Source organism: Cetorhinus maximus, chromosome 25, assembly GCF_964194155.1.
Source record: "Cetorhinus maximus chromosome 25, sCetMax3.hap1.1, whole genome shotgun sequence".
Classification (NCBI taxonomy): Eukaryota; Metazoa; Chordata; class Chondrichthyes; order Lamniformes; family Cetorhinidae; genus Cetorhinus; species Cetorhinus maximus.
In genome coordinates, this window is record NC_135903.1 from 9,867,102 (window position 1) to 9,890,087 (window position 22,986).

The 22,986-nt window shown below is 42.9% G+C and overlaps 1 protein-coding gene across 1 annotated transcript in view; it reads left to right on the plus strand.

Moving 5' to 3' along the window:
* The first annotated feature begins 524 nt into the window (after window positions 1-524).
* Window positions 525-22,986, plus strand: part of LOC144667855 (metabotropic glycine receptor-like) — a 99,152-nt gene continuing 76,690 nt past the window's right edge. The window contains exons 1-2 of the mRNA XM_078529381.1: window positions 525-1,366; window positions 17,804-17,912. Coding sequence (XP_078385507.1) covers window positions 525-1,366; window positions 17,804-17,912 — 951 coding nt within the window. The remainder of the gene's footprint in view (window positions 1,367-17,803; window positions 17,913-22,986) is intronic.

Consider the following 22,986-nt stretch of genomic DNA (forward strand, 5'->3'; position numbering starts at 1 on the left):
AGGATGCACTATTTGAGAATGAAAAATGTGGAGATTTTTTCTTCTTTAACAGACTGCCCCTATTGAAATGGTCTTTCCCACTTTTTTTTTTAATGCCTGGGCTATTTTTAACATTCTCCTGAAATGTGGTTCGATTAAAAGGCTTGACATTAGGAGATGTGAGATTCTAAAAGCGGAGGGCTCCATCCGTCCTGATCTGGAAACCGAAGCCCTGGAAGTAGAGGGAGGCGGAATCTGGGCTTCAGGAACACAGCAAACATCATTCGAGCGTCCATGTGCTGCACTGGGAACAGGACAGGTTTATATCTGGCACACCCCAGCCCCAGCCCCAGCAGCAAGGCTAGAGTCAGCTTCATGCTTCATGACTTGGGACCAGAATGAACTGTGACCGCAGGAGTTGCCTGGGCTGTTAGCAAACCTGTTAAATGCCTCTTGCTGGCGGTGGGTCGCTTTCCAGTTTGGCAGATTGGACTAGAGCCTGAGTGGGAAGGAGTCACATGCATCACCATCAACGTCGTCTGGCCATGTCGGTGCTGCGAGTGATTCTCTTGCTCCACGTCGGAGTCTTTGGTGGGTTCGGGGGGTTTCAAAGCCTCAGGAGTAAGGCGAAGCCTGGCCTGTCCCGGGGGGGGTGGAATGGGTCACAGGTCTCCATGCTGGTCATGTCTCCAGAAGGCAGGCTGGACAAACCAGACCCGGAGACATCGGAAGCTACCACTTATTTCCTCTACTCTGGAGATGCCTCCAAGCTGGTGCGAGTGAACTGCACAAGACGGGTAGAGATCAGAGGCGTGAATGGAGATCCAGCCGCGAGCCTCCATTCGTTGGTTCACGGGGCCATAGACACAATGATACACGCCACCAATTTCCTCAATTTAGTCTTTCAGACCAATGACATGCGGGAGTCCAGTGTTAAGGAGGATATTGAGTGGTACCATGCCTTAGTGAGGAGCATCGTTGAAGGAGATGCCAAGATCTTCAGGGCGATGCTGATTCTCGATGTTCCGACCATACCGTCCAAATCCCAGCTGGTGCTCCAGGCAACGAAACAAGAGGATGAGATCTACCTGCGGGAGCTCTCCACCAGCTCGGATTACCTGGAGAACCAGACTGTGGACAGCGAGTGGTTCAATGGGATGAAACACCAAAGGACGCCTTATCTCAACAAGAGGATCTTAAACAACGACCTGAAAACACTAGATACCCCGAAGTGGGGCCAAGGGGACAGTTACATGATTGATAGAGGCCACATTAAGTGGTCCAGCCCGTTCTTAGATTGTGAAGATTATAAATTCATCCCCAAATGGATGATGACCTTGTCTTCTTCATTCTATGGACTGAAGCCCGACCTCAGTCCCGAGTTTAAGTAAGTTTAACAACATTTCTTGACATGATTTCTGTTAAATTAAATCTGCGTAATCCGTTCAGTAAATACGAGAATCGTAAAAACTCAGCTCAGACTAACAGAAATATTTGACATTCGTTTTCTTAAATTTGGATCAGGCTGGAGACTGGATTTAAAACGGTTCGAATTCGAGTTGTATCTTTCGCTTCAGTTGTTTTTTTTCACTCTTCCTCTCTTAAACTTTCTTCTTTCTCTTCCTGCACTGCTTTTCTCCTTCCCTCCATCTTCTTCCTCCTTCCTTCCATGTCTAAGGTGACAGTGAAATTTGTTACACACGCAGCCCCATGAATGAGTCAAGCCGGAAACATTCTTAACGAAAGTCACCAGTGGACTCGGCGGCAACCCTATCGGTTTCAGGTCGAGTTGATTTTCATATCCCGAAATGTGGAGACATTCACATTCCCACCACCGCTCCAAATAAGGGCAAATATTAAACAGGCGCAAAAGCTGAGTAAATTGCTGCATTCTCAAATCTAAGCCCTTCATAACGTTCAGAATTCTATTGAATATTACATTTATATCTCCACTTCCATTCTAATGTAGTTCTACTTTGAACTAATCTTTGGAAAACAAACAGGGATGTGACTGGTTCCCTGATAACTTTAACCTGCCTCATCCCTCATTTATTAGACATTGAGAGAGAGAGAGAGCACCCATCGCCCTGCTTCACATTCATTCTCCTTCCTCCTTCCAAGCAAGGAACCATGTAGAGTGCAAAGTGTATGGTCTGTGTGTCCTAAAGAGATTAAAACCAGAAAAGGCTGGAAATATTTGGCAGGTCTGGCAGCATCTGTCAAGAAGCAGAGTTAACATTTCAGGTCTGTGACCTTTCATCAGAACTGAGATGTTAGCTCTGTTTTTCTCTCTCCACAGGTGCTGCCGGACCTGCTGAGTATTTCCCGCCTTTTCTGTTTTTATTTCATATTTCCAGCATCCTCGGTATTTTGCTTTTAATTTTAAAGAGTCTTCAGGAAAGATTTGTGACAGATCTTTGTGTCTATAGCTTGCCTGCCCGCAATGAGGTAATGCATTGATGTGTATCCTGATGTCCCTCTCATCACCATGATGTCACCATGAGGAAAATTATCTCTTCTGTCCAGCCCCTCCCTACAAAAAGATTTGCCACTTAAAAAAAAACTTGAAAGCAAAATAGTGCCTAGAAATAAGCACAAGAAAAGGCCATTCAATCACTTGAGTCTGTTCCCTCATTTAATTAGACCAACGTTGATCTGTATCACCTTTGGAAACATTTGATCCACATCCCTTGATACCCTTACCGGACAGAAATCTGTCATCACAGTTTTGAACATTTTAATGGAGCTCCAATATTCATGTCAGAATCTGACTGAGTGATCTATGGCACTGGATTAGTCTCCAGTGTTTGAGAAGGCTTCGATTTCAATCCCACCTCTGCCTGAATTTGAATCAGTTCATTTGGCCTTACCTGGAGTATTGTGTCCAGTTCTGGGCACCAAATTTTAGGAAGGATGTGAAGTTATTAGAGAGGGTGAAGCAAAGATTCACAAGAATGGTTGCAGGGACGAGGAACTTCCACTATGTGGATAGGTTGGAGAAACTGAGGCTGTTCTGCTTGGAGAAGAGGAGATTTGATTGAGGTGTTCAAAATCATGAGGGCTGTCTGGACAGCGTAGTTATGGAGAAAGTGCTCCCATTGGTGGAAGGATCGAGAATAAGAGGGCACAAAAATAGGGTGATTGGCAATAGAAGTAACAATGGCATGAGAAAAATCTTTTTATGCATCAAGTGGTTAGGACCTGGAATGCACTGCCTGAGAGTGTGGTAGAGGCAGATTCAATCGAGGCATTCGAAAGAGAATTGGATAATTATCTGAAAAGAATTTGTAGGACTACAGTGAAAAGGCAGGGGAGTAGGACGAGGTGAGTTTCTTTTGCAGAGAGCCAGCACCAACACAATCGGCTGAAAGGCCTCCTTCTGTGTTGTAACCATTCTGTGAATCATAGCCCTTTGCAAAGGGCAGTGGGTGAGGAGGGAGAAGAATTCCAAATTTCTACCATCTTTGGTGTGAAAAGTGCTTTTCGACTTCACTCCTGAATAATCCAGCTCTAATTTTAAGACATGACCCTTATTTTTGATTCCCCCACTCGAGGAAATAGTTTTTCCATATCTACCCTATCAAATCCTTTTAACATCTTAAACAGCTCGATTCAATCACCCATCAACCTGTTTAATTCAAGGGGATGCAATCCAGGTTTATCCAACCTGTCCTCCTGCTTTAACATTTTAACAACCAAAAAGCACAGATCCTGGAAATCAGAAATAAAAACAAAAGATTCCAGAAGCACTCAGGAACAAAAGCCACCAGCGCAAAATGTTAACCCTATCGTCCTCTCCCCACAAGATGCTGCCAGACCTGCTGAGTGTTTCCAGCATTTTCTGCTTTTATCTTTGTTTTCAAAAACAGCTACATGACATCAAAATAAATGGAGAGTTCTCAAACTGCAAAAAGCACATCGAAACAGGAGAATTTAACAGGATGAGGGAACTGAGCCACAAGGTTAGGTTGGAGAAAGTTGGAGTTATTCTCCTTGGAGCAAAGAACTTTGAGGGGAGATCTAATCGAGGTGTACAAGATTCTGACAGGTTTAGATATGGTAGACAAGGGAAAGCTGTTCCAATTAGCTGATGGTAGAAGGGCTTGGGGACACGGATTTAAGGTTGTGGGCAAGAGATGCAGGGGGATGTGAGGAAGAAATTTCTTAAACAGCAAATGTTAATGACTTGCAACTTGCTGCCTACGAGGGTGGTTGAAGCAGAGACGATCAATGATTTCAAAAGAAAATTGGAAGGGCACATGAAGGAACAAACATGCAAGGCGACAGCGATAGAATGGAGGAATGGGACTGACTGGATTGCTCTCTGCAGAGCCAGCATGGACCCAACAGGTTGAATGGTGTCCTGAGCTGTGATGACTCTATGATTCTATGAGAATTAAATTTAAATGATATATTCACTCAGTTTGCAGGTTTGGTCCTGTGTGTACTTTTCACCTGGGAAGGCTGTGCATCCACTGATCTTTTTCTATTCCATAACAGACAGAATGGTAAGAACTGCGTGTGGGTGTGATGCTGAACTGTCACTCCAGGCGTCAACCTATCTATAAACAGATGAATCATCCACTCTCACATCAAAGTAATTTTTATATTTAATTAATGCAGTTACTTTAATTGCTGCCAAGTTCATTGTTCGTTTTCAGAGGTGAAATTAATAATTGTTCAGATATACGAACAGGCAGAACCAAGTCCCTCAGGTAGTAATTCTGCAATTTTTTTCATTCTGTGTGGGAGAGAAAAGGTTTCTGTTCCTTCGAGAAAAGTATCTGTACATTGATTTCATTTTAAGCATCGTGGTTAACATCCCAGAGTCTCTTAACATGTCTCACAGTATTACTGCTGCAGCTCTGGCAGTCTAGTCTTTTTGAAAACATTCCTTCCATCTCCAATTTCCCCTCCTTTCTCTTTATTCCATTTGCATTGAAAACTGATTGTCTTGTGAGGCCACCTCCAAATGCATTAAGAATCAATTACAGGCACACCAAGTTGGCCACACCAGGCAGAGATGGCAGATTTCCTTCCCTAAAGGACATTAGCGAACCAGTTTAATTTCACAATTGTCATGTTGAGATTTGGGCAGCATTTTCCCGTGGGCTTTGAGACTCCAAAGCTGGGGCGAAATGGAGTCCCTGAGCCCACACTCGCTGGGAGCCAGACCGGCAGAGCTATCTTACTAGAGGAGGCCTCCCAATCGGTCACTTTTGCATTTGGCTTTCTATGAAGGATGGAGGGCAGGATCCCAGTTATGGCAGTCCACTCAGAGCGTTACCAGCACTAGGGCCTTGGCAGCCCCGTTGGGAGTGGTGGGCACTGCTGAGGTAGGTCAGAGACCGCAAGGGCGCCTCAATATGGAGGCATAAATTTAAAGTAAAAATTTGCGGGGGTTAAACAGGCAGGTCCCGGAGAGGAGGGAAACCCCTCCAGCAGCAGTGTTTAAGCCACGGGTGTAGCCCCCTCTTTGGGGGATGGAGCCGCTTGTTCTGATCCCCCCCAGTCAGCCATGGGGTGATTATCTCCATTAAATCGTCAGTCTCCACATGCGGCAGTGGATGGCTCTGCCACTGCCAAAACACCAGGGAGTGCTCTGAATAGCCCCTAACTGCATCCTTAAGCATGCAAATTGGCTGCATGCCTCCGATCAGCAGACATCCAATCTGTTTCCCGGCTACCCTGGGAACATGTCAGGGAGCCATCCTGACATACGGACTCGAAACGTTAACTTTGCTTCTCTCTCCACAGATGCTGCCAGCCTTGCTGAGTTTTTCCAGCATTTTCTGTTTTTATTTCAAGGTCCATTCTAGTTTGCTTCTAACCATCCATGTAGTCACATGATGCAACGATAATGGACTTGTTGACTAAACACAGTGATCAATTTCTATCAGTGAGTCTAGACCAGACCCAGACATAAGTGAGGGAAACTCCAGTGGTGGAGAGATTTGGGAATCATAGATCCAAAGTCACCTGTTCCTCCCTAGCACGCTACACTCACCAGTATGTAGTATCTCAAATTATTCATATGCCATATCCCAAAATGTCAACCAACATGGCACAGAGCAGAGATGGGTCATTGGTGTTGCTCGGGTGAGGGGAAGGTGGGTAAGTCCATGAGGCTGAAAGGGATAAAAGGATATGTTGACAAGGGGAAAATGTAAAGTGGGAGGATGCTGCGGTGGTTCATAAACAATGGCATGGACTAGTTGAAGCTGTTTCCACACAGTAAAATTCTACTTAAACTGTGTAATTCGATGTGAGCATATATGGTGTGGAGAGGCCTAAGTTGGTGGCTCATACTCTGGATTTTCTTCCCTTCCTGTCAAGGTGAGGGGGTGGGGATTTGGTGAGGAAATGGGGTGCGATCTTGTTCTTACTCTCTGCTCAGCATTGCCAATCTGATCACACAAGCAACAATCGGGATTTACTGAGTGGGAATTTAATACAAACTCACATCCGACTGATCTCCGCTACCACCGCGACTGAAATTAATTTAGATTTCAGTAACCTTCAGTATATCCAAACCCCTTCTCTTTGTGTTTGGAAATACTCTTGTAATGAGCTGGCACAGACATGATGGGCCGAATGCCCTCTTTCTGTGCAGCAAATGTCTATTATTGTAAACATCAGTGGATTGCACGAGATAACAAAGCAGACTGATTCACCAGAGAGAAGTGAGTCAACAAGAGCATTCAGGCAGAATCTGTTCACTGTGCACTTATTAATAATGTCTTTCCACCATTGTCAACCTGACAAATGAATCTTAACTGTTAAGATCAAAATAAATTTTAAAATCGAGTGGCCTGATTCCTAGGGCTGACTCAACAATGACTGGGCTGTGACCTCACCTTTTGATTGAATTCTGCCCCACCATTGGTGGCCATGCCTTCAGCCATCTTCCCTCCCTGACCACTGCGCCCCTCTCTCCTCCTTTAAGACACTCATTAAAACCTACCTCACCTGTCCCATCGTCTCCACCTTTGGCTCAGCGTCAATTTTTGTCTGATTATGCTCCTACGTAATGCCTTGGGGTGTTTTCTTAAGTTAAAGGTGTAACGCAAGTTATTGCATTGTTCATATGCGGGAAATCAGCTGATTTGAAGGAAAAAACAGGGTCAGTTCCCAACTTTCACTTCTGACCCCAACCTAGGGGAGGAAGTTCTCTTCGCTTACCCAGTAGCTGACAGGATCTTACATGAAATGTTTTTTGGTGTTACAAACTAGTTCCTAACAAACACAGCACAGAACTTTTTTTTCCCCTATAGGCTTTCATGGGATGTGGATGCCACCCATCCCTTAATTAACCTCGAACCGAGTGGCTTGCTAGGCCATTTCAAAAGGCAATTCAGAGTCAACCACATTGCTGAGGGTCTGGTGTCACATGTAGGCCAGACCAGGTAAGAATAGGAGATTTCCTTCCCTAAAGGACATTAGTCAACTAGATGGGTTTTTAAACAACAAAAGATGATAGCTTCATGGTCACCATTACTAAGACTGGCTTTTAATTCCAGATTTATTAACTGAATCTAAATTCCACCAGCTGCTATGGTGGGATTTTAACCGATGTCCTCAGAGCATTAGCCTGGATTTTAGGTCCAGTAACATTACCACTACATCACTATCTCCCCCCCAAGCTGTGCTCCAGAACTTGCCACGCTGCTAGTCAAGCTGTTCCAGTACAGCTCCAATACTGGCATCTACCTGACAATGTGGAAAATTGCCCAGGTATGTCCTGTGCAGAAAAAGCAGGACAAATCCAACCCAGCCAATTGCCACCCCATCAGTCTACTCTCGATCATCAGTGAAGTGATGGAAGGGGTCATCGACAGTGCTATCAAGCAACACTTGTTTAGCAATAACCTGCTCACTGACGCTCAGTTTGGGTTCTGCCAGGACCACTCAGACTCCATTACAGCCTTGGTTCAAACATGGACAAAAGAGCTGAACTCCAGAACTGAGGTGAGAGTGACTGCCCTTGACATCAAGACTGCATTTGACCAAGTGTGGCATCAAGGAGTCCTAGCAAAACTGGAGTCAATGGGAATCAGGGGGAAAACTCTCCCCTGGTCGGAGTCATACCTAGCACAAAGGAAGATAGTTGTGGTTGTTGGAGGTCAATTATCTCAGTTCCAGGACATCACTGCAGGAGTTCCTCAGGGTAGTGTCCTCAGCCCAACCATCTTCAGCTGCTTCATCAATGACCTTCCTTCCATCCCTTTGGCTCTATAAGGTCAGAAGTGGGGATTTTCGCTGATGATTGCACAATATTCAGCACTATTCGCGACTCCTCAGAAATTGAAGCAGTCCATGTCCAAATGCAACAAGACCTGGACAATATCCAGGCTTGGGCTGACAAGTGGCAAGTAACATTCACGCCACACAACTGCCAGGCAATGACCATCTCCAACAAGAGAGAATCCTGCCAGCATCCCTTGACATTCAATGGCATTATCATTACTGAATCCCCCTCTATCAACATCCTGGGGGTTACCATTGACCAGAAACTGAACTGGACTAGCCATATAAATACTGTGGCTACAAGAGCAGGTCAACAGTAGCAGAAGTGTGTACCATCCTCAAGATTCACTGCAGAAATTCACCAAGGCTCCTTAGACAGCACCTTCCAAACCCACAACCACTACCATCTAGAAGGACAAGGGCAGCAGATACATGGGAACACCAACACCTGTAAGTTTCCCTCTGTCTTGTTTTTTGTTTCAGTGATGCACGCAGGCCATCAGCATTGAAGCTGAACTAACTTTATTGATAACACATTTTCCTAACATGAACATATATCTGCAGTAACTGAATTCTATCGGGATAGGTTCCAGCATGTACTATCTGACCTTCAACTCCCAGGTCAGGTGACCCCCTATCTGGTACAGAGTACAGTATAGTATCTAATACTGGAGTCCACTAATGCAATCGACTATTATCATGACACCCTTCAAGCCACTCACCATCCTGACTTGGAAATATATTGCCGTTCCTTCACTGCCGCTGGGTCAAAATCCTGGAACTTCCACCCTAACAGTGCTACAGCACATGGACTGCAGCAGTTCAAGAAGGCAGCTCACCACCACCTTCTCAAGGGCAACTAGGGATGGGCAATAAATGCTGGCCCAGCCAGCGACGGCCACATCTCGTAAATGAATAAAAAATGCATTCTGGTGTGCAAAATGTCACAGTGGATTTGTAGGGCACAACATGTTCAGTCTGGAGCTGAAGCAGAGTGGAGGGGGCTTTACTCTGCATCTAACTGTGCTCTTCATTGCCTGGGAGTGCTTGATGCAGAGACAGGGGGTATGAAATGAAAGGTGTTCTATGCTTCCCCTTGATGAGCACAAAAACCCTTGAAAGAAATGAATTAATGTAAAATATCTCTGGCGTAAATGAAAGTCACTTGTGTCAAGCGAAGTATACTATGGGCAGAATTTTGCCCTTGGCGAACGAGATCGGCGGGGGCGGGTGGGGATGGTCGGGAAGCTGCCCACCGCCCACGATTGGCAGCGCTCCACGATTTTACGCGGACAGGCCAATTAAGACCCGCCCAGGGTGATATGTGAGCGGTAGCGCTGAGTGCTGCCTGTGCAGGCAGGGGGAAGAGGGCAAGCAGGCCTAGCGCAAACTTCATGCATGAGTGCAAAAGAGCGCTGAATAACATAGAATGAAGAATATATTGAAAAAATGATTAAACAGCACAAAAAATGAATGAAACATGTCCCCTCATGTGTCACATGAGCAGGGACATGTTTTTAATTAAAAATTAAAGTTTTTATTTCATTTGTATTCGATTTTGGAAAACTCATCCTGCCCGTGGATGAGGTTTCCAAAAAAATGCAGAAGCCGCTTGGCCTTTTCGCCTGCCCGACAGCCATGAGGTTGAATGGGCAGTGAAAAATTCAGCACAATTGATACCTTAATGTCTTAATAGGTCTTTTAATTGTCGGTGGACGCACTGCCCGCTCTGATGTGCACCCACCGACTGAACTATCGCGCGACTGCGCGTTGACGTTGGCACATTCGGCCGACATCATCGCGCATCATTTCACACTCGGTCGGATCACCCACCTGGCGAGCTAAAAATCCTGCCCTATGAAAAATTCAATCTATATTACATCATCTTCAAATTTATGAAGGCAATTTGTGAGTTCCTTGAGGTTTATTTATTTGTCTTTGAATTTGATTAACCTGTATCTGATGAATAAGAATGGATTGTTGCATTATGTTTGAGTGTGGCACACATACAACTGCTGAAATGTTAATTTGATGCATGAGGAAATGAAGCAGACTAGGATTCTCAGTGGACTAATCAATGACGTGTGAAACTATGCTCTTTGTTGGAGCTGGAACTCACTGCTATTTTATAGCAGCTCCAAGTATCAAATCATAGAATCATATAGCAGAGAAGGAAGCCATTCAGCCCATTGTGCCTATGCCAATTCTTTGAGAGAGCTATGAGTCCGAAGCCCTAGTCTTTTCCAATAGTCCTGCAAATTTATCCTTTTCAGGTATATTTGAACACCCTTCAAAAAGTTATGATTAAATCTGCTTATTACCACCACTCAGGCAGTGAATTCTGCAACCTAACAACTCACTATGTAAAAATAATTTTCCTCATCTCTCTTCAGGCTTTTTTTACCAAGCATCTTAAATTTGTTTCCTCTGGTTACCGACCCTCATGCCAGTGGAAAACAGTTATCCCAATTTATTCTATCAAAACCCTATATAAGTTTGAAAACCTCTTACGAAATCTCCCCTGAGCCATCTCTGCTTGAAGGACAGCAACCCCAGTTTTTCCAGCCTCTCCACATAACTGCAATCCCTCATCCCCGGTACCACTCTAGTAAATCTCCTCTGCACCCTCTCCAAGGTCTTGACAGTGCCAACAGGTCCAGCTGTGCCCTTTACTTGGTCTATTTCAGTAACGCGTCCTGATAACTCATTCCACAAATCTATGACCAAAGATAGCAAAACGACAACCACCTGCACCTTCCCGTTCCCAAATTCAGTATCTCCAGGTTTGAATGTGGCAAGGGATCTAGAGAGGAGTGCACCTCCAACCTCACGTTTCACTCACCTCCATTGACAACTTCGAACCACCATTGTAACAGAGTCTAACCAAGGCTTGCTATTGCAAATGGAGCATCTATCTGTAGCAGTTAACATGTCAGCTGTGGCCCAGTCAGTAGCACACTTGCCTCTGAATAAGTCGGCTGTGATTTCAAGTCCCACTGCATTGACTTGAGGACAACATCGAGGCTGACACACCCAGTACGGCCCTGGGGAGTACTGCGCTATTGAATATCCTGTCTTTCAGATGAGACGTCAAACTGAGGCCCTGTCTGCTCTCTCAGGTGGGAATAATGGATTTCATGGCACTATCTTGAAGAACAACAGGAGAGATAGTCCCAGTGTCCCTGGCCAGTATTTACCCTCAACCAACGTAATTCAAATAAATTTCCTGGTCATTATCGCATTGCAGTCTGTGGGAGCTTGCTGTGCACAAACTGCCTGCCACATTTCCCACATTACCGCAGTGGCTGCACTTGAAAAGAGTTTCATTGTAAAATGCTTTGGGATGGTCCTGAGTTTGTGAAAGGTGCTATAGAAGTGCAAGTATTTCTTTTCATCCATTGCCTGTTATTACCTTGCTGTTGGAGTTTCAACGTGCAATTACATTACTAAGCAGCTGGAGTAATTGAGTGCATGCAATAAATAGCTGTTTAGTCAAGCCAGTCAGTGTAAAAAGCGCTACTGTATGGACTTAATATTATCACGTCAACACTGTGATATAAAGGCTATTTATCCTCAGATTACTTATTTTAAAATAAAGAAAAACTTGTACTCTATATCTGCTTATTGCAGGTCTGAGAAAGGAATCATGGATTTTCACATCAATTAATTTCGGAGTCTAGTCACTGTGGTTATGCAGGAAACATGAGAGCCAGTTTTGAACACAGCAAGATCTCACAAAACAGCAATGTGACAAATGGCTAGTGGATCCAATGAATGTTATTTGAGGGATGAATGCTGCTGTGGGCACAAGGAGTGTTCCCTTCTCTTTCAATAGTTTTGAATTCATTCATGGGGTGTAGACATCACTAACAAGGCCCGCATTTATCCCTAATTGCCCTTCAGAAGGTGGCGGTGAGCTGATTCCTTGGACAATTTCTGTGGTGAAGGTACTCATGCAGCAATAATCCCTCCCAATTTTCTTTGATTTGTGCGACCTGATTATTTCGACGCGCTGACCTTTGATTGTTTTGTGTGGCCACACATGCGAGATATACAACCTGGAACAAGGCCTGTGCCTGTTCTGTACCTGCCAGGCTGCTACACACATGCACGGCTTCGCAGGAACATTTCCAAGGGGGCCATTCTTCTAAGGTGAGCATAGATTGAGAGCTATTTGGAAGGAAGGTTTTCATTTTAACAACACCTTTCACAACCTCAGTTGGTAACTCATTCTATACATTTCAAATTGGGCCAAAATGGTGGGAGAAATAGAGATCATCTTTAATTAAATATAAATTTAAAATAAATAAAAGGAAACTCTTCTTTGCTAAAGTGGAAGCAAAAACATTAGGGACATTCCAACGTTATAACGAGAAAGTTGGAGTGCTCGGAGAGTGATAAACATTGACATCCCAATGGCTTTTCTCGTGTTATTATTGGCTCTTATGGATTTAATTATGGATTTTTTACATATTACTTTCACAGGTACTGTAACAAGATGGTAGGTTGACATTAACTTATAATTTTAGCTTCACAATCATTATACCACACACACCCACAGCTCACCCCATCTAATTAATCTGGGTGTTACTGTGTATCATTACTCTGGGAGAAAAATTATTTTTTGTTTCATGGTTTTATTTAAAATAATGATCAAAGATGTGCTCATATCACTGCAATCAGAGAGTATTACATCTGTATTTGTGTGTATTACAGATCAGAGCTGATATGTGCCTCAACTCCTTACCGTACAAAAAATCTATTTTTTTAAATTCATCCATGAGATGTGGGCTTCGCTGGCTGGGCCAGTTTTTATTGCCCATCCCTACTTGCCCTTGAGAAGGTGGTGGTGAGCTGCCTTCTTGAACCGCTGCAGTCCATGTGGTGTAGGTACACCCACAGTACTGTTAGGGAGGGAGTTCTAGGATTTTGACCCAGCGACAGTGAAGCAACTGAAGCAATATATTTCCAAGTCAGGATGGTGAGTGACTTGGAGAGGAACTTCCAGGTGGTGGTGTTCCCATCTATTTGCTGCTCTTGTCCTTCTAGATGGTAGTGGATGTGGGTTTAGAAGGTGCTGTTTAAGGAGCCTTGGTGAATTCCTGCAGTGCATTGATCTGTCTTAAATATTTAAACTGACCCTCAGCGACTACAGTTTTTCCAGATTTCCACTACCTTTTATATGAGGAAGTAATTCCTGATTTCACTCTTAAAAAGCTGTAATTTTAGGATTATGCTTGCTTATTCTGGGGTCATAATAAGATAATATATACAATAATGGGGTTAAATATGATGGCAATATTTGAATTATGTAAAAGCATTGAAATGCACTGGCCACACTTTCATATGTGTATATTTCTGTGTCATATTTAAAGGATTTTAAAGAAAGAAAACAGAAAATGCTGGAAATACTCAGCAGGTCGGGCAGCATCTGTAGAGAGGGAAATTGAGTTCTGATGGAAGGTCATCATGAACTGAAATGTTAAATCCTTTTCTCTCTGCACAGATGCTACCTGACCTGCTGTGTATTTCCAGCACTTTCTGTTTTCATTTCAGATTTCCAGCATCTGCAGTATTTTGCTTTTGTACAAAGAAAGACTTCCAATAAACCTGAAAATCTACCTATAAGACCAATGAGTCTTAAAATGACCTTAGGAAGGCTCAGCAATTAAACTTAGTGATAACAACAATTTTCATTTATATAGCAACACTAATGAAATAAAACTTCCCAAGGTGCTCCACAGGAGTGTTATGAAACAAATTCTGACACCAAACCACATAAGAATAACATTAGGACCGAAAGCTTGGTCAAAAGGGTAGATTTCAAGGAGCGCCTCAATGGATCAGCGAGGGAGGGAGGTAGAGAGGTTTAGGGAGGAAATTCTAGAGTTTAGGGCCCAGGCAGCTGAAGGCATGGCCGCCAATGCTGAAGCAGTGGAAATTGTAGATGCGCATGAATCCAGAATTGGAGAAGTACAGATATCTCGGAGGGTTGTAGGGGTTGAGAAGATTACAGAGATGGGGAGGGCCCAACAATAAGGATGAGAATTTTAAAACTGAGGCATTGCCAGAATGGGAGCCAATGTAGATCAGTGAGCACAGGGATAACGGCTGAATGGGACTTAATGCGAGTTAGGACATGGGCAGCACAGATTTAGATGAGCTCCAGTTTATGTAGGATCAAAAACTAGAAGGTTGATCTTAAAGGGGCTAACACACTGTTTCACTTCAGCAACAGAATAATACCTTGTGCATTACCTACCATAAATCTCCCATTCTTTACAAAACAACATATCTTCTGACCTATTATAGGACATCTGTTGGTGTTCAAAAGATAGCTAAGAGCATGTACTATGGTTGGAATCTAGTACGACAGGGTGGCACTGGGTCAATCACTCTTGTTGTACTGCAGTCCTTTGCCACTTCCTGCCAGGGCCCTCTGCACTGCCAAATACCAATTACATTTGAATTTTGACAAAGGGCTGACAGAGCAGCCTAGGCATCCTGCTGACAATAGTAATGAAGTAAATTTAGCAAGTTCTCAGGGAAGACATTGGGCTTTACAAACTAGTGCATCATGGCAGCTGCGTCAGTACAGTTTCTGGGGTTGGTCCCACACTAATTGCAAAAGCAAATTATAATAGTGAGATAATAAAGCAGCAAAATAAAAGACGAGGCTCCAGAGTTAATGGTGGGGCTTTGTAATTTATTGATCTGAATAATTCTTTGGATGTGAGTGTTGTTGACAAGGCCCGTGGCCTTGAGAAGGTGGTGGTGAGTCGCCTTCTTGAACCACTGCAGTCCATGTGGTGTAGGTACACCCACAGTGCTGTTAGGGGGGGGGAGTTCCAGGATTTTGATTCAGCAATGAAGGGGGAGCAACGCTACATTTCAAAGTCAAAATGCAAACTTGCAGGTGGTGGTTTTTTCATTCTTCTGCTGTCATTGCTCTACTCGGTAAGTGAGGATGTTGGTTTGGAAGGTGCTGTCAAAGGAGCCTTGGTAAGTCGCTGCAGTGCATCTTGTAGATGCATTACACCGCTGCCAAAGTGCGCCAGTGGTGGAGGAAGTGAGTATTTCTGACGATCCCTTCTGGAACCTACAGTGTGAGTATAGGACAGGGCTCAGCTGTAATGCCCCTTATTGTCAAATACTTGCTGGCACACACCGCATTGTGGCTGACATGATTCCAGGAGTGTTGTCAATGCCCAGTGAACTATACCCTGGGGAAAGTGAAGGCCTTCAAGACTGATTTGCCAAAAAACAGAAACAAAAATTGAAAGGCCTCAGATAAATAAACACTTTGGTGAGAAGCAGAAAACGATGTGAGAGAGAGATGTGGTTCTGGAGATTTATGCAGAGCGTTGAGTCCCTCTGCCAAAAGTGTTCATTTGTTTTCTCTGTAATTAGTACATTATTAGGTTCACATTAATTATATAGATCACATTCTGGATGACAATTTTCGTAACATGCAGTCAAATTTGTAAACAAATTCCTGTACTGGTTTCCAAATTAATAGTGTAATTAAAATTCCAATTTTAATTAAAGGCGTCAAAATGTCTGGGTTGCAGTTATTTAATAAAGGACAGCGTGAGTAGCTCTTGTGAATGGGGTAGAAATTGTGCCAAAAATTGCACGAAATCCTCCAATTTTGCGGTGTTATATCCGGCGCCCAAACTGCACCTGAAAACTGTCAGACCCTTTATTAGTCCAGGTGATATTTTGAGATTCCTGGAAACTCTCTGAAACATGCATGAGGTGTCTTGCATATGCTAATGATAGATAGGGTTGCCAACACTCCAGTATTGACCTGAAACCTCCAGGAATTAAAGATTAATCTCCTAGATACAGCTCTGGAGAGGAGAAAAACGATAGGGGCATTAAAACTTGAGTTATATTTAACATGAACATTTTTGTTTTTAAAAATATTTAATGTTGGGGGTTGCGGGGGAAAAGACTGCTGGACTGGGTGGAATGGTTGGAGGCAAGAGGCCATTAGATGAAATTGCCAAGAACATCTCCAGCTAGAGTTGACAATTCTATTGAGGAGCCTAGAGATTGTTCCATGACCCTATAGACCTGATCAATGACTGCACTGCCAAAGATCCACCTAGTTTTTTAGGTTCCGCAGTTCGTAAAGGGATCACGGGGGGCTAGGGTGCAGTTGGAGGTGCGAACCAAGTGATAAGCAATTAGTTTTAAAATTTATGTTGTATTCACCTTATTGTTTGAACTGGGAGGGGGAGTGTTCCCTCCCAAACATCCCTCACCTTCCCAGGACCTACCTAATGGTAAAGGTCAGCATCACGAACCCCCAGCTTGGGGGAATTCCTGTTAGAGACCAGAAGACAGGGCGAGGCCAAAATGTTGATAGTTGAGGAAGGAGCCATAGTGAAGATGTCAAAGATAAGAGGCGGTAATTGCTGGTGCAAGAGACTAAACTAATTTGTCTTTGAAGAATCAAAGAGTATACCAGAGAAGAATGCCTGTTGGCTACAACTGGTCTATGTTCACTGGAGTAAAATATTCATCATGATCCATTTCACTCTTCATTAGCCTCAGCTCCAAAGTCTTGTCAGTCTTTCTGTTCTAATCCATGTACTTATCCATCACATCCATCTACTGCTCTGCAACATTAACTCCAGGCAATTCAAATCCCTTTGCAGACTCTGATATGTTTACATTGCTCATCACATTAAGAATTCAATGAAAATCAATAATTACTATTTCATGAGCTCATTTCTGTTATTGGTTCAGTTGAAAGTCCCTTTTTTAATCTATGACGTGCAGATTACTTTCCCTTACTCTTTTTCTCCTTAAATGTGTTCAATTATTTTGCATTCTCTCTTTAAGCTCCTACCCCCCACACACTATTCTGCAGTAACACTCTCCTCATTTTTTCATCTTTTGAATAGGACATTTACATTGCAGGGGCTTGTAAATGACCCCACACCACAATATTGAAGAAGAGCAAGGGAGTTCACAGAGCAAGCTCCCACAAAGAGTAATGAGATAATCTGTTATTTAGTGATGGTGGGTGAAGGATAAATCTTGGTCAGGACAATGTTATGAGAGCGATTTTGATGTGTAACTTTGTGCTGTGGACTGAACCCTACTCATCGCATCTGCCCCAATTCATTCTGTACAATCCATCGAGAGACACACTTCCATTCCTATTCTTAGCTGCATCCAAATCTAGGGACGGAATTTTACGCCCCCGCCACAGTGGGGGTGGAGCCAGAAAATGAGGCAAGCCATTCAAAAGTACGTTGACTTCAGCGGAATTAGAAGGTCCCACTGGCAGGAGGGGCTGTAAAATCCCACCCTAGATCTCCACAGTGGTGAAACCACCACTGAGCCCCCTGAAGACTCAATCTTTACAATGCTCATCCAACTCTTCAAAATGCTCCTGATGATAAGACTCCCCGTTTAAAAGGGGTGATAATGTTCTTCTTTTAAAGAGAGCCCTAATGGAGTGGCTTCCACTTTGACGATAGTGAATGTTTTTATTCCTCTTGTGATTTTCCAAGAGTTTAATTGTTTGTCTTTAAACACGCACTTGCCTTTTCTGTTTCAGGGGCGTGATTCGAATGGATGTTAATCTGCAGAGTGTGGATATTGACCAGTGTTCAACTGGAGACAGTTGGTTTGCAGATTCCCATCAGTGTGATGTAAACAGCACACAGGTAGGGATGGTTGATGGAAAGCTGGGTTTGAAGCCCTGGTGGACTTTATGGTGGTTTTGTGGCTATGCAGAGGGAGGATTTTTCAAATCACTAAACGAGAATAAAAGTCTGCTCTTTGAAAGCATCAGATTTGCCGTATAATTTCGACTAAAATAATTTTCCTGGTTGTGCTATTTTAAGGGTGTGTCCTGATGCTTATTTGGTAAATGCAGGTTCTCAGTGGAACCCAGTTTGTCTGAGCTTGGGTTCAAGTTCCAGTTGATGTCACATTAACAGATTTTAGTCAGAGCAAAATGGACAATCTACAATTGGTCTCAATATCTCTGAGCCAGGAAACGTGAAAAGGAAAATCAGACAGGATTCTCGTGCCTGGTCACCTCCGTGGGAAAATGGTACCTAGAAGTGTGGCTGGGAACCAGCCTATGATTTAATCAATTGATGACATGCATTGTCTAGTTTCACTCAAGTGACTAAATCTTGGTGAAGGTGATAGATTCTAAGGGGCATCTTAAAAGGAAATGAGTGAGGTAGAGAGGCCAGGTGCTTTAGGGAGGGAATTTCAGATGTTAGGGCCTTGGAAGCTGCAGGCATTGGAAGCCTATGGTGGAGTGCTTACAATCAGGAAAATGCAAGAGGCCGGAATTAGGGCAGGAACACAGATATTGCAAAGGGTTGTCAGGTTGGAGGTGGTTACAGAGTCCTCAATTTTAAAATTCTCAATACTATGTTCACATTCATCTATGGCCTTTTCCTGCTTTATCTTTGTAACCTTCTCCAGCCCCAAAACTCTTCGAGAACTCTACATTCCTCCAATTGTGGCCTGTAGAGTACCCCTGACTCCCTTCGCCTGGTCATTGGTGAGCACACTTGCCGCTATTTAGGTCTGAAGCTTTGGAATTCTCATCGATCTCTCTGCCTCTCTCTCTCTGACCCTCCTCTTAATCTAACTCTTTGACCAAGCTTTTAGTCAGCTGACAAAATATCTCCTTATGTGGCTTGATGTCAAATTTTGTTTGTTAACACTCCCATGAAAGGTTTTGGGATGTTCCACAACATTAAAAGTGCTATATAAATGCAAGCTGTTGTTGCTCATAGTGAGAACCCTTGTGTCCCTGAGAAATGATACTGATGGGAGGTTTGATGCTTCCTGACAGGAAATAAACAGGGTTCCAGATGGTAAAGGGAATTCAAGCCTGTGAACAAAACAAAACAAGATTTAAAATTTGCTCTGAAGAAATTTTATTTTAAATGTCAAAGGTAATTTTCATAAGAATATTTCTTTTTTCAATAAAGCAGTTTTGACACAAAAGATCACCTCCCCACCTCCTCGGGACTTGCCTTTCCATTCGACTAACATAATAAAATCTTTCCATGAATAGAAATTATTCACAAACTCAAAATATCCACTGCTCCAGCTCTGAGCAAATTAGCATAATTTGCAATTTCAACCTTATCTATTCAACATTACTCATCCCATTATAATAATATTTTATTCAGCATTGCTTCCGGTAGAAAACGAGTCAGGGAACATTCTGGAAAATTTCAGAAACACTGCCTCATGAGTTTAGGATCTCAGCAGGTGAAGAATATTTTGTGGATGATGTGACAATGATTTGTGATGTAATTTATAAAGGTTTTACCAATAAACCCCTTGGGCACCTGTCAGTGGGTATCTCATATTCAGATCCATTTTGTTGCAATACTCTTGGCCCCTTTTGCGGGATCCTCTGTGTCAACAGGCCATTCAGCATCAGACATTATACGCCAAGCCCTCGCTCGACACCTAAGCACATGTGCTCCCCACAGGGATGACTGGATAACCTCAGCACCCAGAGCCCTGGCTGAATTTCCTGGGGAACTGGACTAGAAATATAAAAACAGATAGTAATAGATAATTTAAAAAGAGGAGTTAACAAAGTGAGCGTTGATCCTATAGAAAGTGAGCCTGGGGAATTAATAATGGAAAATATGGAGATGGCAGACAAATTGAACAGGTATTTTGAATCAGTCTTCACTATAGAGGATACAAGTAATATCTCAGAAATAGCTGTAAATCAGGAATTGGAAGGGATTGAGGAACTCAAGGAAATTACAATCACCAGGAAAGTGGTACTGAGTAAATTGTTGGAGCTGTGGGCTAACAAATCCCCAGGTCCTGATGGACTTCATCCTAGGGTCTTAAAAGAAGCGGCTAGTGAGAGAGTTGATGCTTTATTTTTCCCTAGATTGAGGAAAGGTTCCATTAGATTGGAAAATAACAAATGTAACTCCTTTATTCAAAAGGGAGGGAGACAGAAAGCAGGAAATTACAGGCCTAACGTCTGTCAAAGGGAAAATGTTAGAAGCTATTATTGAAGACATTGTAGCAAGGCACTTGGATGAATTCAAGGTAATCAGGCAGAGTCAACATTTTTTTGTGAAAGAGAAATCATGTTTAACCAATTTATTGGAGTTCTTTGAAGAAGTAACATGTGCTGTGGATAAAGGGGAACCGGTGGATGTACTGTATTTAGATTTCCAGAAGGCATTTGATAAGGTGCCACATCAGAGGTTATTATGGAAAATAAAAGCTCATGGTTCTCTGCAGTTGAATTTGTAGTGAGTTTAGAGTGCAGTTTTGGGTGTCTCAGGGAGAGATACTAGCCAGGATAAAAACATCCAGTGAATGCTCAGAAATCCGCCAGAAGAAAATCGTTTGCAATTGAGCCAGTGCAAGCAGGGACCTTCGGTGTTAAGATAGTGGTAAATCATCACTCGGGTTTTGTGTCTGTAAGGGTATCACTGGGACAAAAGGAATGGTGCGAGTTTGAATCAGTTTCTTGCATTTATGTTGAGATCTTTCCAACCTTTTTGTCTGATGTAATATAGTTCATTTTTTTCCCTGTTTAATAAATGTTTTATTCTTTATGTTAGAAGTTCATCAGTAAACTCATGTGGATATGTTCAGTAATGTTCCTTTGGAATATAATGAACAACAAAGGATGATCAAAAGATTAATAAGGAGGGAAAAATTAGAGAATGAGAGAAAGCTAGCCAAAAATATAAAAACGGATAGTAAGAGTTTCTATAAATATTTATAAAAGAAACGAGTTAACATACTGAGCATTGGTCTTATAGAAAATGAGTCTGGAGAATTGATAATGGAAAAAAAGGGAATGGCAGATGAGTTGAACAGGTATTTTGCATCAGTCTTCATTACTAGAGGACACAAGTAACATCCCAGAAGCAGCTACAAATCAGGAAATGAAAGGGAGGGAGGAACTCAGGAAAATTACAATCACCTGAGAAGTGGTACTGAGTAAATTGTTGGAGCTGTGGGCTAACAAGTCCCCGAGTCCTGATGGACTTCATCCTAGGGTCTTAAAAGAAATGGCTAGTGAGATAGTTGATGCATCGGTTTTAATTTTCTGAAACTGCCTAGATTCAGAGAAGGTCCGATTAGATTGGAAGATAGCAAATGTAACTCCATTATTCAAAAAGGGAGGGAGACAGAAAGCAGGAAACTACAGGCCAGTTAGCTTAACATCTGTCATAGAAAATGTTAGAAGCTATTATTGAAGAAGCTATGGGTGGGTACTTGGGCAAGTTCAAGATAACCAGGCAAAGTCAACATGCTTTTGTGAAAGGGAAATCATGTTTAACCAATGTATTGGGGTTCTTTGAGGAAGTAACATATGCTGTGGATAAAGAGGAACCAATGGATGTGCTATGTACTGTACATAGATTTCCAGAGGACCACATCAAAGGTTATTGCAGAAAATAAAAGCTCATGGCATAGGGAGTAACATATTGGCATGGATAGAAGATTGGCTAGCTAACAGGAAGCAGAGAGTAAGCATAAATGGGTCTTTTTCAAGTTGGCAAGATGTAATGAGTGATGTGCCACAGGGATCAATGCTCAAGTGTTTACAATTTATATAAATGACTTGGATGAAGTCTGCACCTTGCACCTGCAGACAGGTGCAGGTGCACCTCAGGTGCAGCTGCAGACTTGGATGATCACTTGGTGGGATGGTTGCCAAATTTGCTGATGACACAAAGTTAGGTAGGAAAGTAAGTTGTGAAGTGAACATAGGGAGGCTAATAAAAGATATAGATAGCTTAAGTGAGTGGGCAAAGATTTGGCAAATGGAGTATAATGTGGGAAAATGTGAAACTGTCCATTTTGGCAGGAAGAATAAAAGAGAAGCATATTATCTAAATGGTGAGAGATTGCAGAGTTCTGAGGCGCAGAGGGAGCTGGGTATGTTCATGCATGAATCAATTACAAAAGGCCGGTATGCAGGTAGAGCAAGTAATTAGGAAAGCTAATAGAATGTTATCCTTTATTATGAAGGGAATTGAATACGAAAGTAGGGAGGATGTACTTCAGTTATACAGACCACTAGTGAGACTGCATCTGGAGTACTGTGTACAGTACTGGTCACCTTATTTAAGGAAGGATGTAAATGCATTGGAAGCAGTTCAGAGAATGTTTACCAGAATAATACCTGGAATGGGCAGATTGTCTTATGAAGAAAGGTTGGACAGGCTGAACTTATATCTGCTGGAGTTTAGAAGAGTAAGAGGCAATTTGGTTGAAACATATAAGATCCTGAGGGGTCTTGACAGGGTGGATGTGGAGAGGATGTTTCCTCTTGTGGGAGAATCTGGAACTAGGGGTCACTGTTTAAAAATAAGGAGTCGCCCATTTAAAATGAAAATGAGGCGAAATTTTTTTCTCAGAGGGTCGTGAATCTTTGGAAATCTCTTCCTGAAAAGGTGGTGGAAGCAGAGACTTTGAATATCTTTAAGGCAGAGGTGGACAGATTCTTGGTAAGCTCTAGGTATCAGGAGTAGGTGGCATGCAGATTTGAGGCCGCTATCAGATCAGCCATGATCTTATTAAGTGGAGGACCAGGCTCGAAGGGCCAAATGGCCTACTCCTGCTCCTTGTTGGTATGTTCCATGGTTTTTAAAAAAAACATAAGAACATAAGAACTAGGAGCAGGAGTAGGCAATTCAGCCCCTCGAGCCTGCCCCGCCATTCAATATGATCATGGCTGATCTCATTTCGGCCTCAACTCCAATTTCC